This window comes from Phascolarctos cinereus, unplaced genomic scaffold (genome assembly GCF_003287225.1).
Source record: "Phascolarctos cinereus isolate Bilbo 61053 unplaced genomic scaffold, phaCin_HiC Scaffold_2;HRSCAF=192, whole genome shotgun sequence".
In the NCBI taxonomy this organism is placed as follows: domain Eukaryota; kingdom Metazoa; phylum Chordata; class Mammalia; order Diprotodontia; family Phascolarctidae; genus Phascolarctos; species Phascolarctos cinereus.
The window spans coordinates 295,735,170-295,751,873 of NW_027555625.1; the positions used below are offsets into that span (position 1 = coordinate 295,735,170).

The window sequence follows — 16,704 nt, forward strand, 5'->3', positions numbered from 1 at the left end:
ACCTCATCTGAAGAGCCATTTTCCACTCTGAATCTTCCAGCCCTTTGTATGGCTCCATCAGCATCACTGGAAATAAGCTGGGAAAAACAAAAGGGTTAAAATTAGGCAGGCAGTCCCTGATTTCCAACACTCCCTTTTCTCTCAACATGTCTAAGTATCAAAATTCAGGAATGGGAGATAAAGCATAGACACTGGCAATTTTTAAGGTGAGTTCTACCAGCAAACCAGGTAAGCATCTATTTATACTTCCCTTGAGGATCCTCCTTCAGGGAACCTAGGCAAGGGCCATGATTGTAATAATATACAAAAAACATTTTCATTAAGTTTTGCTACTAGAGGAAGAATTTACCATTTGCAGTGGAAGTACTAAAATAAACCATGTCAAAGAGCAGAGAATGTCTGAAACAAAAATGTGAAAGGTACAATGACAGAAGATCTAAATTTGAACCAAATGCATTATCCTATGATAATTTTCTTGTATTTTCCTTGCAACAATATTATTAATATAATTTTCATCTAAATAAATGTAAAGGCATGGATGGCAAAAAAAAGAAATTGGCCTGCTACAAATTCAGACTGTGAAAAGGAAAGCCAAATGTCCAGTCGCTGGCTGGCATGAAGTCAAGACTACAGTAGTATTATTAGAAAGCCATACTGGGTTATTCAGTTTAAGATGGCTTAAGAAAATTCCTTTCCAAATTAGGCAGATTGTATTTTAGCTCTAGCTCCAGTCTGTAATTACACACAATCTTCAAGGCAAAAGTATGATTTAATCCTGGAAGATGGTGGGTGATGAGGGAAGATGTGGTTTGGCAAATCAATATTGATCATTAGCTTTAAACTGCTGACTCAAGATTTGCCATTTTTCCACTTCCTCAATTTTTCAATAACAAGCCTAGAAATCCACACAGCCCTCCCTCCTCTTTTTTCTTCCAATTTAGAATCTATAATATGCTTTATAGACTATAAACTATGGTTCTTTCCATAGACTTGTCTAGTTGGCATATGCCAAAAATGACTTTCAATTCACTTTAATTCACGGCTTGCACATTAAAGGTATACAACTTCTTATGCCAATTATACCAATTTTCACATGACTGTGAAAAGATATGATAAACCCCTAAATACGACTGGAAAATTCAGAAGAGAAAAAACCTTGAAAATCATTTTCCAAAAATTGAAAAAAAATATTTTAAAATTTTAACTGTTGAATTCAATGTTTAATTAAAGTAAGGAATCTACTTATATATTGCTTTATTCTGCAAAAATTATTTCTAAAGAAATATGCTATAGGAAACTGTCTGTGATTTCATTGGTATAGGAGATTACTAATAAGGAAACCCCCTACTAATTTGGTCAGTACCTTCTCTTCAACTTGCAGTCTTAAGAGAGTTGCCTAGAGCACCAAGTGGTTAAATGACTTGCCCAGAGTCAGTCACAAAGCCAGTATGTGTCAGGGATGGGGCTTGAACTCAGGTTCCCCTGGCTCCCAGTCCAAATCATACTGCCTCTATATATGCTTTAACTACCACCTTTATGGATGACTCTCAAATCCAAACTATTGGTGTGTTCGCCTCAGTTTCTTTAATTTCACACTGTTTCCCAAGCAATTCAAACTCAAAATGTCTAAGGAAAAACTCAACTTTTCTCCAAAACTGCAACCTTTCTCACCTTGTTTATTACTATAAATGGCATGAGTCACTTAGGCTTTAAACTCGGTCATACTTGATTCTCCCCCTTCCCCCACCCCCAGTACTGACTTTGTCCTAGGTTCTGTTGAATCTTCCTTCATAATATCTTTGGAGTTTCTCTTTTTCTTTTTCTTTACCCTGTCACAACCTATTCCCTCATGTCCTCATGACTGGATTACTAGAACATCTTTCTAATTCGTGTTCATTCTTCTAATTTATCATAAACACTGTCTGTAAGATTAATTTTCCTAAAATATCACTTTGTCACATTCCTCTTCAAAAACTTGCAAAGGCTACCTACTGCTTAACAAATTTGGTTCAAACTCCTGATTGTAACATTCAAGGCTTCACACAATTCGGCCTTTATCTACATCTACAAATAACTACTTCTCTAAACTAACCACTCAACTAAAGTCTTTTTTTTTTAACTTTTAGGCAATTGGGGTTAAGTGACTTGCCCAGGGTCACACAGCTAGTAAGTGTCAAGTGTTTGGTCTGAGGCCGCATTTGAACTTAGGCTCTCCTGACTTCAGGGCTGCTGCTCTATCCACTGCGCCACCTAGCTGCCCCTTCAAGTAAAGTCTAATTAATTAGTTTACTTACTGTCATCCAAACATGTTATGTACATTGTTGACTCTGCATCTGTGTTTGTGACAGCGCTCTTACCTGGAAAGTCGTCTCCCTTCACTTCCCCTTGCCTGTATCCTATCTATCCTTTAAGGCCTAATTCAAGTTTTACTAGGTCCGTGAAGCTTTCCCTGGCCTCACCAGCCTTCAAAGAACTCCGCTCCTTCCAATTCTTTTAGTATTTATTGCCAAATGAAGCAATATGGACAATATAAGCTATCTTGTATGGTTGTTTATGTATTAGATCATCTCCCTGAGTAGCCAAAGCTTCTTAAGGGTGAATACATTATTTCATACACCTTTATCTCCCTCCCTGCATAGCACAGTGCCTTCAATAAAACAGTCAAGAAATGTTAGTTCATAATGACATGAATCAAAAGAAGCCCCACAGCTATAAACATACTCTGGGCAGAGCTGACAGTGCTGTCTCTGGTTGCTGACTTCAACTCAAATCTGATGGATTTGGGGTGAGGGAAAAAGAAGCATTTTACTATAATAAAAGACTACGATAAAACCAGGGTTGGATTAAACAGCGCTAAGTAATAGTTGAACATTTGTGAGAAAACTGCCAAACTCTACCTAAGTGTTTGTTGAACATTTCCTCTAATTATAGGAATTTAGTGCTGGAAGGGAATTTAGAATTAATCTAATCCAGATGAGGAAACTGATGAGGAAGAGAGGCAAAAGCACTTGCTACAGATCATAGGGGAGTACATAGTAGACCCAGGATTCAAATTCAAGTCTTAACTTTAGCTCTATTCTTTTTTTCCCACTATACCATGTTACCTTATCATGTCATATTATTCTGGATTATCCTTCCAAAGAGGGGAAGGGAACACGCATATATTAAGAGCCTACTATATGCCAGGAACTGCGCTAAGCACTTTACCAATATTATCTCATCTGATCCTCACAACAACCCTAGGAGGTAGGTACTGTTATGATCTTCATTTCACAGGTGAGGAAACTGGGGCAAATAGAGGTTAAGTGATTTGCCTAGTGTTTTAAAATGCTGCTATGCCTTACTGTTTTTGAATAAAGAGGTCGGTTTTCAAAGGAACACATGATATAGATATGGAAGTAACTTTAGTGATGCAATTTGATTTTTTTAAAGAACAATGAAAAGAAAATGATCTTATCTAGATTTCGGACAAAAGTATGTACTTTATCATTCATACTAAAACCACTGCTCATCTGATGAGAGTATACCCTAATTTTAGGAAAAGTACCAGAAAGGAAAAAAATAGCTCCTATAAGTACTGAGCTGCCAAACCTAAAAAATATAAATTACCAAAGTAAAAAGTCATATTCACCAAATTTCTATTTACTGATCTTCATTCATTCATATCCATTATATGTTATGCATTGAACACTTACTATATGCAACAAATAGAAAAGGTTTCACAAGGGGGATGGGGTAGGAAGATGAGAAAGACACTGTCCTTGACCTCCAGGAACTTTAAAAAAGTAGAGGAGATAAGACAAGTACACAGACAAATGCCAACTTCAACACAGACCTAAAGAACAAATTCTCTTAAGGTATGTACCTGGAAGGCAAAGATGCTCCCCATACTCTTCTAGTACAACCTCAAGAAACCACAAACTATGTTAGATAAATTAAATAACTAAACAGGTTTGTAATATACTCAATGCTTATCACAAACATGCCGCTGCAGCTGGACTTATAATATTCAAATATCCATTTTGGCCCACAAGAAAACACCTACTGAAGCATTTGCCCTTTCTCTTGCCTCAAATTCCAACGCTGATTGGCTGGGGCCTATCAATGGAAGTTCACATGGCTGTGCAGCATTACCCTAAACAGCATATTCCACAAATTTGGCATGAACTATGTTGACAAATGAGTGATGCGCCAGTGCAGTGTTTGAGAGGACCAACTGGGCATTAACATGGACTCCAGGAAGACTATAAGAACTTAGCTCCACAGTGGTCCAGTGAAACTATTTGGCCAAAAGGTCACTGGCTTGTGTGGCACCGGGACTGTGAGGCATCTGATGATGAAACCTAAGCTGATGCTGGCTGTATCTCCACAGACCGAAAGACTAGAGTCCGGGGCAGCCACAGAGAATTTCAGTCAGAAGGGGCCTGCAGTCCAATCCACATCTGAAGGAATCCCTCTCTGATGTGTATTCAACAAACAGCCCTCCATCATGAAGACCTCTGGTGAGGGGGAACTTACCACCTCATGAGCTATCCCATTTCACTTTTGGATAGCTCTGACAAGAAGGGTTCTTTTTTTTTCTTCTTATATAAACCTAAACTTGTTTCTCTGTAGATTCCACTCATTAATTCCAATTTTGTCTTTAAAGGTCTCCCAGTTGAGGACCACCAAAGGAACTAAATCAAGTCAACAAACATTTATTAAGCACCTATTATGTGCTATACTCTATGTGGTGTGCTAGAACAAGCCACATATCCTTTCAATACCAAGTGAGTGAGCCATGTGAAAGGTCTATGGATTTTCAATGACATGTGGATGGAAGGCCTATTGTTTTAACCACAGCCCATCCTTGATGTATGGATAACTTTCCAATGTCAAAATAACTTTTCCAAATACAATGTGTACTGTATTTGTGTATATTTGGAGTGAGAAGCAGGTTTTAAATTCCATTAGTATAAGCTGCTCCTAGCATGGAAATTCAGATCAGCAGCTCATCTAAAACTTATATTCTTAGAAAGCTGACTGGTGCATCGGCAGTTTAAGTGACTGGCCCACGGTCAATCTTTTGTTTTTACACCACTAAATTTCCCAATGCTTCTCTCTTTCCACCCCCTCCTAGAGAGTAAAGAATAAACAAAGAATTTTTAAAAGAGGAGAAAAACAGTTCAGCAAAATTAACCAACACATCAAAGAAGTCTAACATTCTATGTAATGCTCCACAGCCAAAGACCCCCACCTTTATACAGATTATTGTTTCCCAATTGTGAAAAAGCATTTGGTTAGAGCAACGTCATCTTAAAGACTCTTTTCTAACACAGTCTCTCATATCCATACATCAAAATCATCCAAAATTCTATGAAAATAACAACAGAAAGCCGTGTTTAACAGCCTTTTAATCATAAGCAATCGGTGAAGCATAAAACAGGGAGACAGATATATGCTCAAAAGTACGGAGATCCAGTGCAGTCTAAGTTGAAGAGTGATTCCTTATAGAGACTAAAGGCTTCCAAATGTAGAAGAAATTCTGCTAGCTGCATCAAGCCTTGGAACACTGAAGAGTCTCCTGGAAGAGATCTATAACGATTCAAAAGAGTTTGTCCTGACTATGCAGGCAAGAAAAGCCAAACGAATGTAGAATGTTTATCATCCATATTGAGACTTATACGTTTTTCATATGAGACACTTAAATAATACATAAAATATCATTGTGACTGATTAAAGCCTAATAATCAAGTTGAATTAGAGATACTAATTCAAGGAGGCAAATTTGACCTCTTGGACATCACCGAAACATGATGAGATGAGACTCACAAATATAATATAGCTTGGAAAGATTATACTTTAATTTAAGTAAAAGAAATAAGACAGCTAAGGAGAGAGGAAGTATGTTAACACTGTAATATTAAGAAGATATATTCTTCTGGGGAAATTTAGGGACAAGAGATGGAGACATATTGAAAAGCAATTGAGGAAAGGTCAATAAAGAGAGAAGCAAGCAATGCTGTCTTAGAAGTATTCTACAAATCACCTGGAGAGAAAGAGGAACTAGATGAAGAGTGTAGGATACAGATGAAAATGTGGCATGGAAACCTGATGATGTAATACAGAAATGATGGGGGGGGGGAGACTTGAACTATCCAGACATCTGATGAAGACAAAAATCAAGAAAGAAAACAATTTAATTACTTTCTTTTTCTTTCCTTTTTTTTTTTTTGGTTAGGCAATGGGGTTAAATGACTTGCCTAGGGTCACACAGCTATTTTAGTGTTATGTGTTTGAGGCTGGATTTGACCTCAGGACCTCCTGAATCCAGGGCTGGTGCTTTATCCACCGCGCCACGTAGCTGCTCCCTAATTACTTTCTTCAAAAGGTAGAGAACTTAACAAAGAGAATTTCTATTCCAGGGGCTCGTTCTCACCAATAGAGAGGTAATGATTGTTGGGATGAAAAGGATTGGAATCTCAGAGAAAGTAAGCATTCTGTCTTTGAATTTGTGATAGAGAAGGCAAGAGAAGCCAGGAATAGTCTGACAGTATCTTAGATATTGGGAGAGCAGTGCTCAGAAGAAGGATAGGCAGAATCCTATGAACTAAAGTTTTACAGAGGAAGTCAGCCTAGGAGAGATGGGAAGCTTTCAAGAATGAAATGTTGAAGTCACAAAGTAACAATTGCAATGAGGAGGAAATGGTTGCAAGAGAAATTCTGATGGGGGAACTCAGTGGAGTAGGTCAGAAAATTCCAAGCTCTCCAGATTTCCTTAACAAACAAGACAAAATAGAGCCTCGGGGTGAACACAGAGCAGCAAAAATAAACAAGAGTTTGGGCACAGCAGAGGTCCTCCTGGGACAACTGGAGAAGACCCAAAGAAAGACCCCAGGGATAGAGGTTTGGCCCGAGTGAACTGCAAACACCTCCAGGCTATCTCCATTGAAACAACAAACAAGAAGCCCTTGGGAAGCTGGGTTAGGAGGTAGACTCAGCCTCGGCCTCAGCCACAGGAATTCCCACCTGACAGTATATGTACGGGGTTAGACATCTGAGCAGGGGAAGACGGAAGGACCCTCCGCCGCCAAGGGACACCAGGCCCAGCTGTGCTGCCAAGACATGGTCCGGACTGTGGCTGAAGGTGAGAAGGAACCAGCACACACCTGGTGAGTGCAGAAGCAGTGGGGCAGGATGCTGCTGGCTGTGGGCACCTAGAGGAGAAATGAGTTCCTGGTTTTGGTTCCAGGCCAGAGGGGAGAACTGAAGGTTACAGACACCAGAGGGTTCTAAGGCAGCAAAAGCATTTCCAGCATAGGGTGGCTGGGGGCCCTAGCTGTGGTTTGGAAGGGGAAAGGAGTGCTGAGATTAGGCCCAGGACTAAGCTCTGAAAATAACAGTAAGAAAGACCTGAGGCCAGAGGCACCATCTGCCATATCCTGAGACCAGAGGTGATTATAATAACAAGCTGCTAAATAAACAAACAAACAAACAAACAAACAAACAAATAAATAAATAAATGAAAATGAGTAAGCAAAGGAGAACGAGCCCAACCATAGGCAGCTACAATGGGGACAGAGAAGACCTGAGTTTGTTTTCAGAGAAGGATGGCAAAAATAGTCTCTCCTACCCCAAAGAGTAATGTCAAATGGTCATGTGCCTTAAAAAGAGTTCTTGGAAGAACTTAACAAGGACTTCAAAAATCAAATAAGAGAGACTGAGGAAAAATTAGAAAAAAAAAAAGAACAATTCAAGAAAACCAAGAAAATTATGAAAAGAAAGTCAACCAACTAGAAAATGAGATCCAGAATCTTAAGGAAGAAAACAACTCTTTAAAAACTATAACTGGGCAAGGGAAAGCAAATGATGTTATAAGATACCAAGAAATAATAAAATAAAATAAGAAGAATGAAAAAAATAGAAGAAAATGTGAAACATCTCATAAGAAAAACAACTGATCTGGAGAAAAGATCAAGAAGAGAAAACATAAGAATTACTGGACTACCTGAACATTATGATCAAAAAAAGAATCTTGATACAATATTACAAGAAATAATTAAAGAAAATTGCCTTGAAGTTTTAGAACAAGAGAGAAAAGTAGAAACAGAAATAAATCCACTGATCACCACCTGAAAGAGATCCCAGGATGAAAACCTATAGGAATATCATAGCCAAATTTCAAAACCCACAGTTTAAGGAGAAAATGTTAAAAGCAACAAGATAAAAAATTCAAATACGGTGGAGCCACAATTAGAATTACACAAGACCTAGCAGCTGCTACACTAAAAGATCACAGCTCTTGGAACACTATCTATCAAAAAGCAAAAGAACTGGGGGTGTGACCAAAAATAACTTACCTAGCAAAGTTAAGTATAATACTGAATGAAAAAAAAATAGACATTCAACAAACTGACTGACTGAGGTTTTTGTCGCAGAAAGACCAGAACTTAATGGAAAATTTGACATATAAGATCCAGGAGAAATATAAGGTAAATATCAAAGACCAATTACAAGGGAGTAATACAATAAGGTCAAACTGCTTACTTTTTATACATGAAAATGTAAACTGTATTCTTAAAACTGTCATTAGTAATTGCTTAGTTCAACAGAAAGACTGGGGGTGAGCTGATAATAATGTGTGATTCCAAAAAGCAAAACTGTAGGAAAAGGTAAAAAGAGCAATTATATTTTACAAATGAGGCATTAGAGGAAAAACTGACACAGAGGAATCAGTTGGGGGGTGGAGGGCTGGTAGTGCTGGACTCTATCCTCATCAGATCTGGGTTAAGAAGGGAACAACATTTACATCTTGAAGTCTTCTAAATTTATAAGGGAATAAGAGGGTGAAGGAACAGGATAAGGGGAGGAGGGTTAGAAGGGTATGTAGATTAAAATTTAGGAGGGTAGAGGAAGAAGAAAAGGGAGGGACCCTTAGGGGAGTGGGTAGAACAAGGAAAAGGAGGGTTAGGGGAGTAGATAAAGGAGAGATTCTTTAAAAGGGTGTGGAATAGGGAGGTAGTGGTTAGAAATAAACTAGAAGAGCAATAGGGTAAGACGAAAGGCTGAGGACAATAGTGAGGGAAAATACGATGCAGGAAAATACACAAACAGTTAACTATAACTTTGAATGAAAGAAGAGGAAATCAAAGCAATTACGAAGAGTTCTTTTGCCCAATTATATGCCAATAAATTTAACCACTTAAGTGAAATAGAAGGATATTTACAAAAATACAACACGCCTAGATTAGCAAAAGAAGAAACAGAATATCTAAATAGACCTATTTTAGAAAAATAAATTGAACAAGCCATAAATGAGCTTCCTAAGGAAAAAGCACCAGGACCAGATGGATTTACAAGTGAATTCTATCAAACATTTAAAGACTAACCAATTTCAATATTAAATAAACTATTTGGAATAATAGGCAAAGAAGAGGTTCTACCAAACTCCTTTTATGAAATGACTATGACATTGATACCTAACCCAGGAAAAGTCAAAACAAAGAAAGAAAATTATAGACTAATTTCATTAATGAATATGGATGCAAAAATCCTAAATATGATACTAGCTAAAAGATTACATCAATATCTTACAAAGATTGTACATTATGACCAAGAGGGATTCATACCAGGAACGCAGGGATGGTTTAACATAAAGAAAATTATCAACATAATTGATTATATCAATAATAAAAGCAACAAAAATCATATCATGATATAAAAAATGAAGAAAAGGCATTTGATAAAGTACAACACTCATTTTTATTAAAAACACTTGAAAGCTAGGCATAAATGGACTTTTCCTCAAATTGATAAGAAGCATTTACCTAAAACTATTAGCAAGCATTATTTGTAATGGGGATTATTTAGAAATCTTCCCAGTAAGATGAGGTGTCCACTGTCACCAATATTACTCAATACTGTATTGGGAATCCTAGCAATAGCAATAAGAGAAGAAAAAGAAATAGAAGGAATCAGAATAGGGAATGAGGTAATAAATCTATCTGTTTTTGCACACAATATGATGCTATACTTGGAAAATCCTAAAGGCTCAACTAAAAAGTTAACTGAAATAATTAATCATTTCAGAAAAGTAGCAGGATATAAAGTAAACCCACATAAATCATCAGCATTCCTATATATCACCAACAAGATTCTGTAGGAAGAGATAGTTAGAGATACTCCATTTAAAATAACTCTAGACAGTATAAAATACCTGGGAATACATCTACCAAAACAAACCCAGGATCTACATGAACAAAATCATGAAAAACTTTGTACACAAATAAAATCAGATTTAAGTAAATGGAGAAATATTAGTTGTTCATGGGTAGGCAGGGCCAATGTAATAAATTTTACCGAAATTAATCTATACATTCAATGCCATCCCAATTAAATTACCAAAAAATTATTTTACAGAGCTAGAAAAAATAATAACAAAATTCGTTTGGAAGAAAAAAAGGTCAAGAATATCAAAGGAACTAATGGGAAAAAATGTAAAGGAAGAAGGCTTAACCGTACCAGATCTTAAACAATATTATATGGATGTAATTATTCAAAATTATCTGGTACTGGTTAAGAAATAGAAAGGTAGATCAGTGGAACAGAGTAGACACACGATCTACAGCAACAAATGAATACAGTAACCCAGTGTTTGACAAGTGTAAAGACTTAAGTTTTGGGGATAGGAAGTCATTATTTGCTAAAAATTGTTGGGAAAGCTGGAAAGCAGTCTGGTAGAAATTGGGCATAGACCAATATCTTACATCATTTACCAAGATAAGGTCAACATGGATATATGAACTAGATATAAAAGGAGATAGTACAAGAAAATCTGAAGAACACAGAATGTATTACCTATCAGATTTCTGTATAGGTGAACAATTTATGAACAAACAAGAGACAGAGAATGTTGTGAGATGTAAAATGGATAATTTTGATTACATTAAATTAAAAAGGTTTTGTACAAATAAAACAAATGTAGCCAAAATCAGAAGAAAAGCAGAAAACTAGGAAAAAATTTATAGACAGTTCCTCAGATAAAGGTCTCATATCTCAAATATATAATGAACTTTGTCAAATCTATAAGAATGCGAGTCATTCCCCAACTCATAAATGGTGAAAGGATAGGAACAGGCAGTTTTCCAATGAAGAAATCAAAACAATTTATGGTCATATGAAGAAATGCTCTAAATCATTATTGATTAGAGAAATGCAAATTAAAACAATCTTGAGATGTCGTTTTATACCTATCAGATCAACTAAAATGATAGAAGGGGAAAATGACAAATGTTGGAGGAGATGTGGAAAAACTGGTGGAACTGTGAACTAATCCAACCATTTTGGAAAGAGATTTGGAATTATGCCCAAAAAATCATTAAACTGCCTATACCCTTCGACCCAGCAATACCACTGTTAGGTCTGTTTCCTAATACGATTAGGCAAAATGGAAAAGAACCTACATGTTCTAAAATATTTATAGCAGCTTTCTTTGTGTGGCCAAGAACTGGAAATTGGGGAATGGCTAAACAAATTGTGGTATGTGTTCATGATAGAATATTACTCTGCTATAAGAAATGATGAGCTCAATGATTTTAGAAAAGCAAGGAGAGACCTCCATGAAATAATGAAGAGCAAAATGAGCAGAACCAAGAGAACACTGTATACAGTAACAGCAATATTGTTTTGAGAACAACTATGAGCAACCAAGTCATTCTGACTATTATAAATACCCAAATTAGCCTCAAAGATCCTATGAAGATACTGTTTGAATCCAAAAAAAGAAATGCTATATATATGTATGTGCAAGTGCATGTGTGTGTGTGTGACACACACACACACACGTACAGATTTGTGTCTAATGCTAACCATCCCAAAGTTCGGGGGGGGGGAGGGAAGAGAAAGAAAAAACAGAAAGTTACATGATAACTTTGTTGTTTATTTGAAAGGAACAGCAAGTTGTACGTAGTGGATCTGCAATTTCAAGTGCAATCTTCTGTTTTTCTATCCCACTTTGTTATGGAAATGCTTCTTTTATTTCTTAAGTTCAGAATAAAAAAAATTTAGAAAAAGAACAATTTTGATGCACAGAGAACTCACCAACAAACTTAGATTTTAAGATTTTAAAGACATGTACAGAAGATGAAGACAAGATAAGATAGCAAAAGATGACTATAAAAGCATGGCATGGTCCTATAAGAATAGTGTCAGGAGTGCTGAAATTAAAAAGAAATTGGGGTTATAGAGGAAAGCTAAGAATAACCAAAAGGGTGGACTGATTTGGTTTAAGCTCACCTGGAGAACATAAGATCTCACCTGGAGAAATTGTTGTTTATTTGTTATTTAATCAGTTTTTATTTTGTTTGTATTCTCTGCCAAAGAAAAGGATCTTTGCATTGGAAAGTGCAGAACAAAAATGGCTAACAGGGAACTGATACACAAGGCAAAATATGAGATATTAAGAGAGTACCTAGCCTCCTCTTACGAGTTCCAATCGTTAACTACAACCTTGGGGATTGAAGAAACTGGTATATATGAATGCTGAGCCACTGTTAGTGGTCTTTGAAAGGTTGTGAAGAACTGGAGAGGTACCATAGGACTGGAACAAAATAAATGTCCCAATTTTTCAGAAAGTGGAAGTGAACAGAGCTTGTAAACTATGGGCCAGGGGGCTTGACTTCAACGCCTGGCAAAATTCTAGGAAGCATTATTAAATGGATGGTTAGTGGAGCTCTATAAAAGGGAAGTGGTACTCAAAAAAAGCCTGTATGGCTTCCCCAAAGAAGGTTAGGTCAAACGAAATTTCTTTCTTTTTTTGAACACAGTTTTAAGCAGGTTTACCAGACTAGCAAATCAAAGAAAAACTGTACCTACAGTTTACCCACAGTTCTGTAAAGTCTCTCATGCTATTCTTGTGGAAAATATGAGCTTACAGTATAATTAGGTGCATTTGGAAGTGGGTTGAATAGCCAGATCCACATTAGTCATTAATGGTTTGATATCAACTTAAGAGAAGTCTATAGTGGAGTGCCCCAGGACTCTGTACTTGGTTCTGAATCGTTAACAATTTTATCTATGTCTTGGATAAAGTCACTGATGGTACGTTTACCAAATTTATAGATAACCCAAAGTTGGAAGGGATAGCCAACATACAAGTTGACAGAATCAGGATTCAAAATGATCTTGGCAGGCTAAAACATTGGGCCGAATTGAATAAGATGAAATATGATAGGCATTATTCAATATTTCAATTTTAAAAAGCACTTATGAAGTGCCTATGTGTCAGGCACTGTGCTAGGTACTACAGATACAAAAACAAAATGAAACAGCTTCTGTCTTTTAAACTATGTACACAGAGCTAAATATAAAGCATACGAATTGATTCTGGGGTGGAAGAAGTACTAAGAACTAGGGGAATCAGAACAGGCCTCTCATAAGAGATGACTCTAGAGTCAAGCCTTTAAGGGAGCTAGAGATTCCAAGCAGCAGAGGTAAGGAGGGCCAGAAGTTCAGACAGTAGAGATAACCAGTATAAAGACACACAGGTGAGAGATGGAATGTGGGGAGAGATGTGAATTGCAAGTGGCTCAGTTTGGTTGAAACACTGTGTGCAAGGGAGAGGAATGCATCATCATTTTGACGGACTGCAAGTTCAACCTGAGTCTGGAAAGATAGCTTGACAACAGATCGTGAGGGGCTTTAAACGCCAAACAAGTAAGTTTGTAATTTATCTGCGAGACAATAGGAAGCCACTGAAACTTCTTGAGTAGGGCAAGTCTGATAACAGACCCATGTTTGAGGAATACCAGTTTGGCTACTGTGTGATGAATGGCCTGGGCTGGAAAAAAGCTGGATACAGGCAAGAGGTGATGAGTGCCTGGGTTAGGCTGGTGTGAATGAAGGCAAGGACAAATATTTAAGAGATGCTGTAGAGGTAGAATTGATAAGAATCTGCAAATGATTGGACATAGGAAGGGAAAGGCTGAGTAAAGTGAAAAGACAAGGATGACCTCTAGGTTATAAAGCTGGTTGATTGGAAGAATGTTGATTCCCTCAACAGAAATATGAAAGGCAGGAGGAATGGTAAGTTTAGGATGAATAAGTCAAGGCTTACGATTGGGTTTAAAAAATAAATTTCACAAGTGCAAGATAGAAAGGCATGATTGGATGGCAATTTATTTGAAAAAGATCTGGTAACTTAAATGGATTGCAAGCTTAATATGAGTCAACAGTGTGATCTGAGAGCTAAGAAAGTGAATGTGACCTAAGGCTGCCTTAACAGAGGCACAGTATCCAGAAAAAAGAAGATAATAGTGCCCCTGTACTTGGCCCTGGTGAGACGACTACTGGAGTTTTGGATGCTACCTTTAAAGGAAGAATAAGCTGGAGAGTGTCCAAAAAAAGGCAATCAAGATTCTGAAAGCCTTTGGTTCAGGCCATATGAGGATCAATTAAAGGAACTGGGACAGTTCCTGCTCTGAGGGGAAAGAAAATGAGGCAGTGCTCACGAAAGAACACTGGCTGTGGTTGAGTTCTATTACTTTACTGTTTACCCTTGTCCTAAATAAAAATTACTATATTGTTTCATTAAAAAAAAAAAAGGCAGCCAGGTGGCCCAGTGGATAGAGCTTCAGGCCTGAAGTCAAGAAGAAATTGAGTTCAAATCTGACTTTAGCCATTTACTAGCTGTGTGACCCTGGGGCAAGTCATTTCACCGCTGTCTGCCTCAGTTTCCTCAACTGTAAAACGAGGACAATGATAGCGGGGGATAATAATAAACAATAATAAACAGGGACTGTTTAGGACAATTATGGAAGACTGCTTTGGGGCTGTCATGAGGACAAAAATAAACAGAGACTATTTAGTCTGAGGAAGAAAAGACCTAGTGCGAACATGATAACTGTCTATTATTTGAAGGGCTGTCACATGAAAGAAGAGAAAAGGGGGAGGGAATAATCATTATATGAAGCGCCTACTATGTGCCAGGCACGTGCTAAGCGCTTTACAAATGTTCTGTCACTTGATCCTCACAACAACCCTGGGAGGTAGATTCCTTTATTGTCCCCATTTTACAATTGAGGAAACTGAGAGAAACAGAAGCTAAGTACCTTGCTCAGGGTCACACAGTTAGTAAGTGTCTGAGGCTGGATTTGAACCCAGGTCCTCCTGACTCCAGCACTCTATCCATTGTGGCGCCACCTGGCTGATTTGCTCAGCTTGGGTTCAAGGAGCAAAGGATAGAAGTTGCAAAAAGACAAGTTTAGGCTGCATGCCTGGCACACATTTCCTAACAACTGGAACTATTCCAAATTGGACAGGGTTATCTTGGGAAACAGTGGGCTCCTTCTCATTGGTGGTCTTCATGTAAAAGCTAGAAACGCATCCATCGGATTTGTCGGAGAAGGGATTCCTTTTCCATTTCCCAGGCTGGGTTGGAGGTCCTCTGATTCAGAATTTTGTAATTCTGAGGTAAGGACATCTTCCCACCCCCAATGCAGATAGTTACATGTTGGAAATGTTGCAATTCGACTCAGAAATTCTCAGTTTGCAATTGTCTCCTGAACAGTGCTGCCAATGCCTGTACATAGAAGACATTACAGGGCACAACTCACCCCACAAAGAACTCTTTTCTCCAATTTATTAAATACCTGCAATTGCCCCATCATAGGGCACATACCTAAAGCCCAGGTCTGACTGTATTATTTTCCACTAAAAAAGCTTCAGTGATTTCCTAACCTTTCTAGGATAAAATACAAACTCCTCTGTTTGTCATTTAAAGCACTTCACAGTCTGGTTTTAGCCAATATTTCTAGGCTCTTCGCATAATAGTCCCCTTCGCACACTCTGTGTTCCTGCAAACTGACCTATTTGCTGTTCCTCATTGATGACATTCTGCTTCTCTTGCCTCCAGACCTTTGCACAGGCTGTCTCTCCTGCCTGAAGTACACCCCCTTCTCATCTCTGTCCTACAGAATCTCTAGCTTTCTTCAAATTCTCTGTTCAAATGCCACCTCCTAAATGATGCCTTTTCTGATCCTCCCCCAGTAGCTAGTGCCTCTCTCCCAACCCCAGAAATTAGTTTGCATTTGCTTTCTGTGTATATATTTATATTTATTTACATATATATACACACAGATATGTATGTTATTCATCTATGTTCATGTGACACAAATTTCCACTCACAAAATGTAAGATTCTTGGTAGCAGGGACTGTTTTATTTTTTTTCCTTTGCATCTTCAGTGTTTAGCATAGTGCCAGACACATAGTGGGTGCTTAATAAATGCCTGTCGACTGAGTTGCCCATGGTCACACTGTTATCAAATGTCAGAGCCAGGATTAGAACTCAGGTGTTCTTGGCTCTAAGTGCAGTACCCCCCCACCACAATATCCACTCTGTCTCTTTACAAAGAGCCAGCATGACTTCATCATTAGGTCATGCCAGACTAACCTCACTTCCTTTTTTTTAACAGGGTTACTAGATCAGAGGGATTCTATAAAGAGAGTGTACCAAGATTTGAGCAAAGCATTTGACAAAATCCCTCTTTCTGTCAGAGTGGACAATATGGAGAGATTTGGGCTAGACACAAGTTCAATAAAAGGCAGGTGTGGATCTGGTGGCCGGGCATTCTTGTCTGGGCACAGGTCAGCCTCTGAGGTTCTCTTTAACTCAGATTCTGTCATGCTTTATTCTCATTTCTCCTGACTGTACAACTGCTGCTTTAGTC

At 37.8% G+C, this 16,704-nt stretch overlaps 1 protein-coding gene across 1 annotated transcript in view; it reads right to left on the bottom strand.

Annotated features, from left to right (window-relative positions):
* GARNL3 (GTPase activating Rap/RanGAP domain like 3) overlaps positions 1–16,704 on the bottom strand; it is a 225,399-nt gene that overhangs the window by 189,118 nt on the left and 19,577 nt on the right. The window contains 1 exon segment of the mRNA XM_020984961.2: positions 3–77. Coding sequence (XP_020840620.2) covers positions 3–77 — 75 coding nt within the window.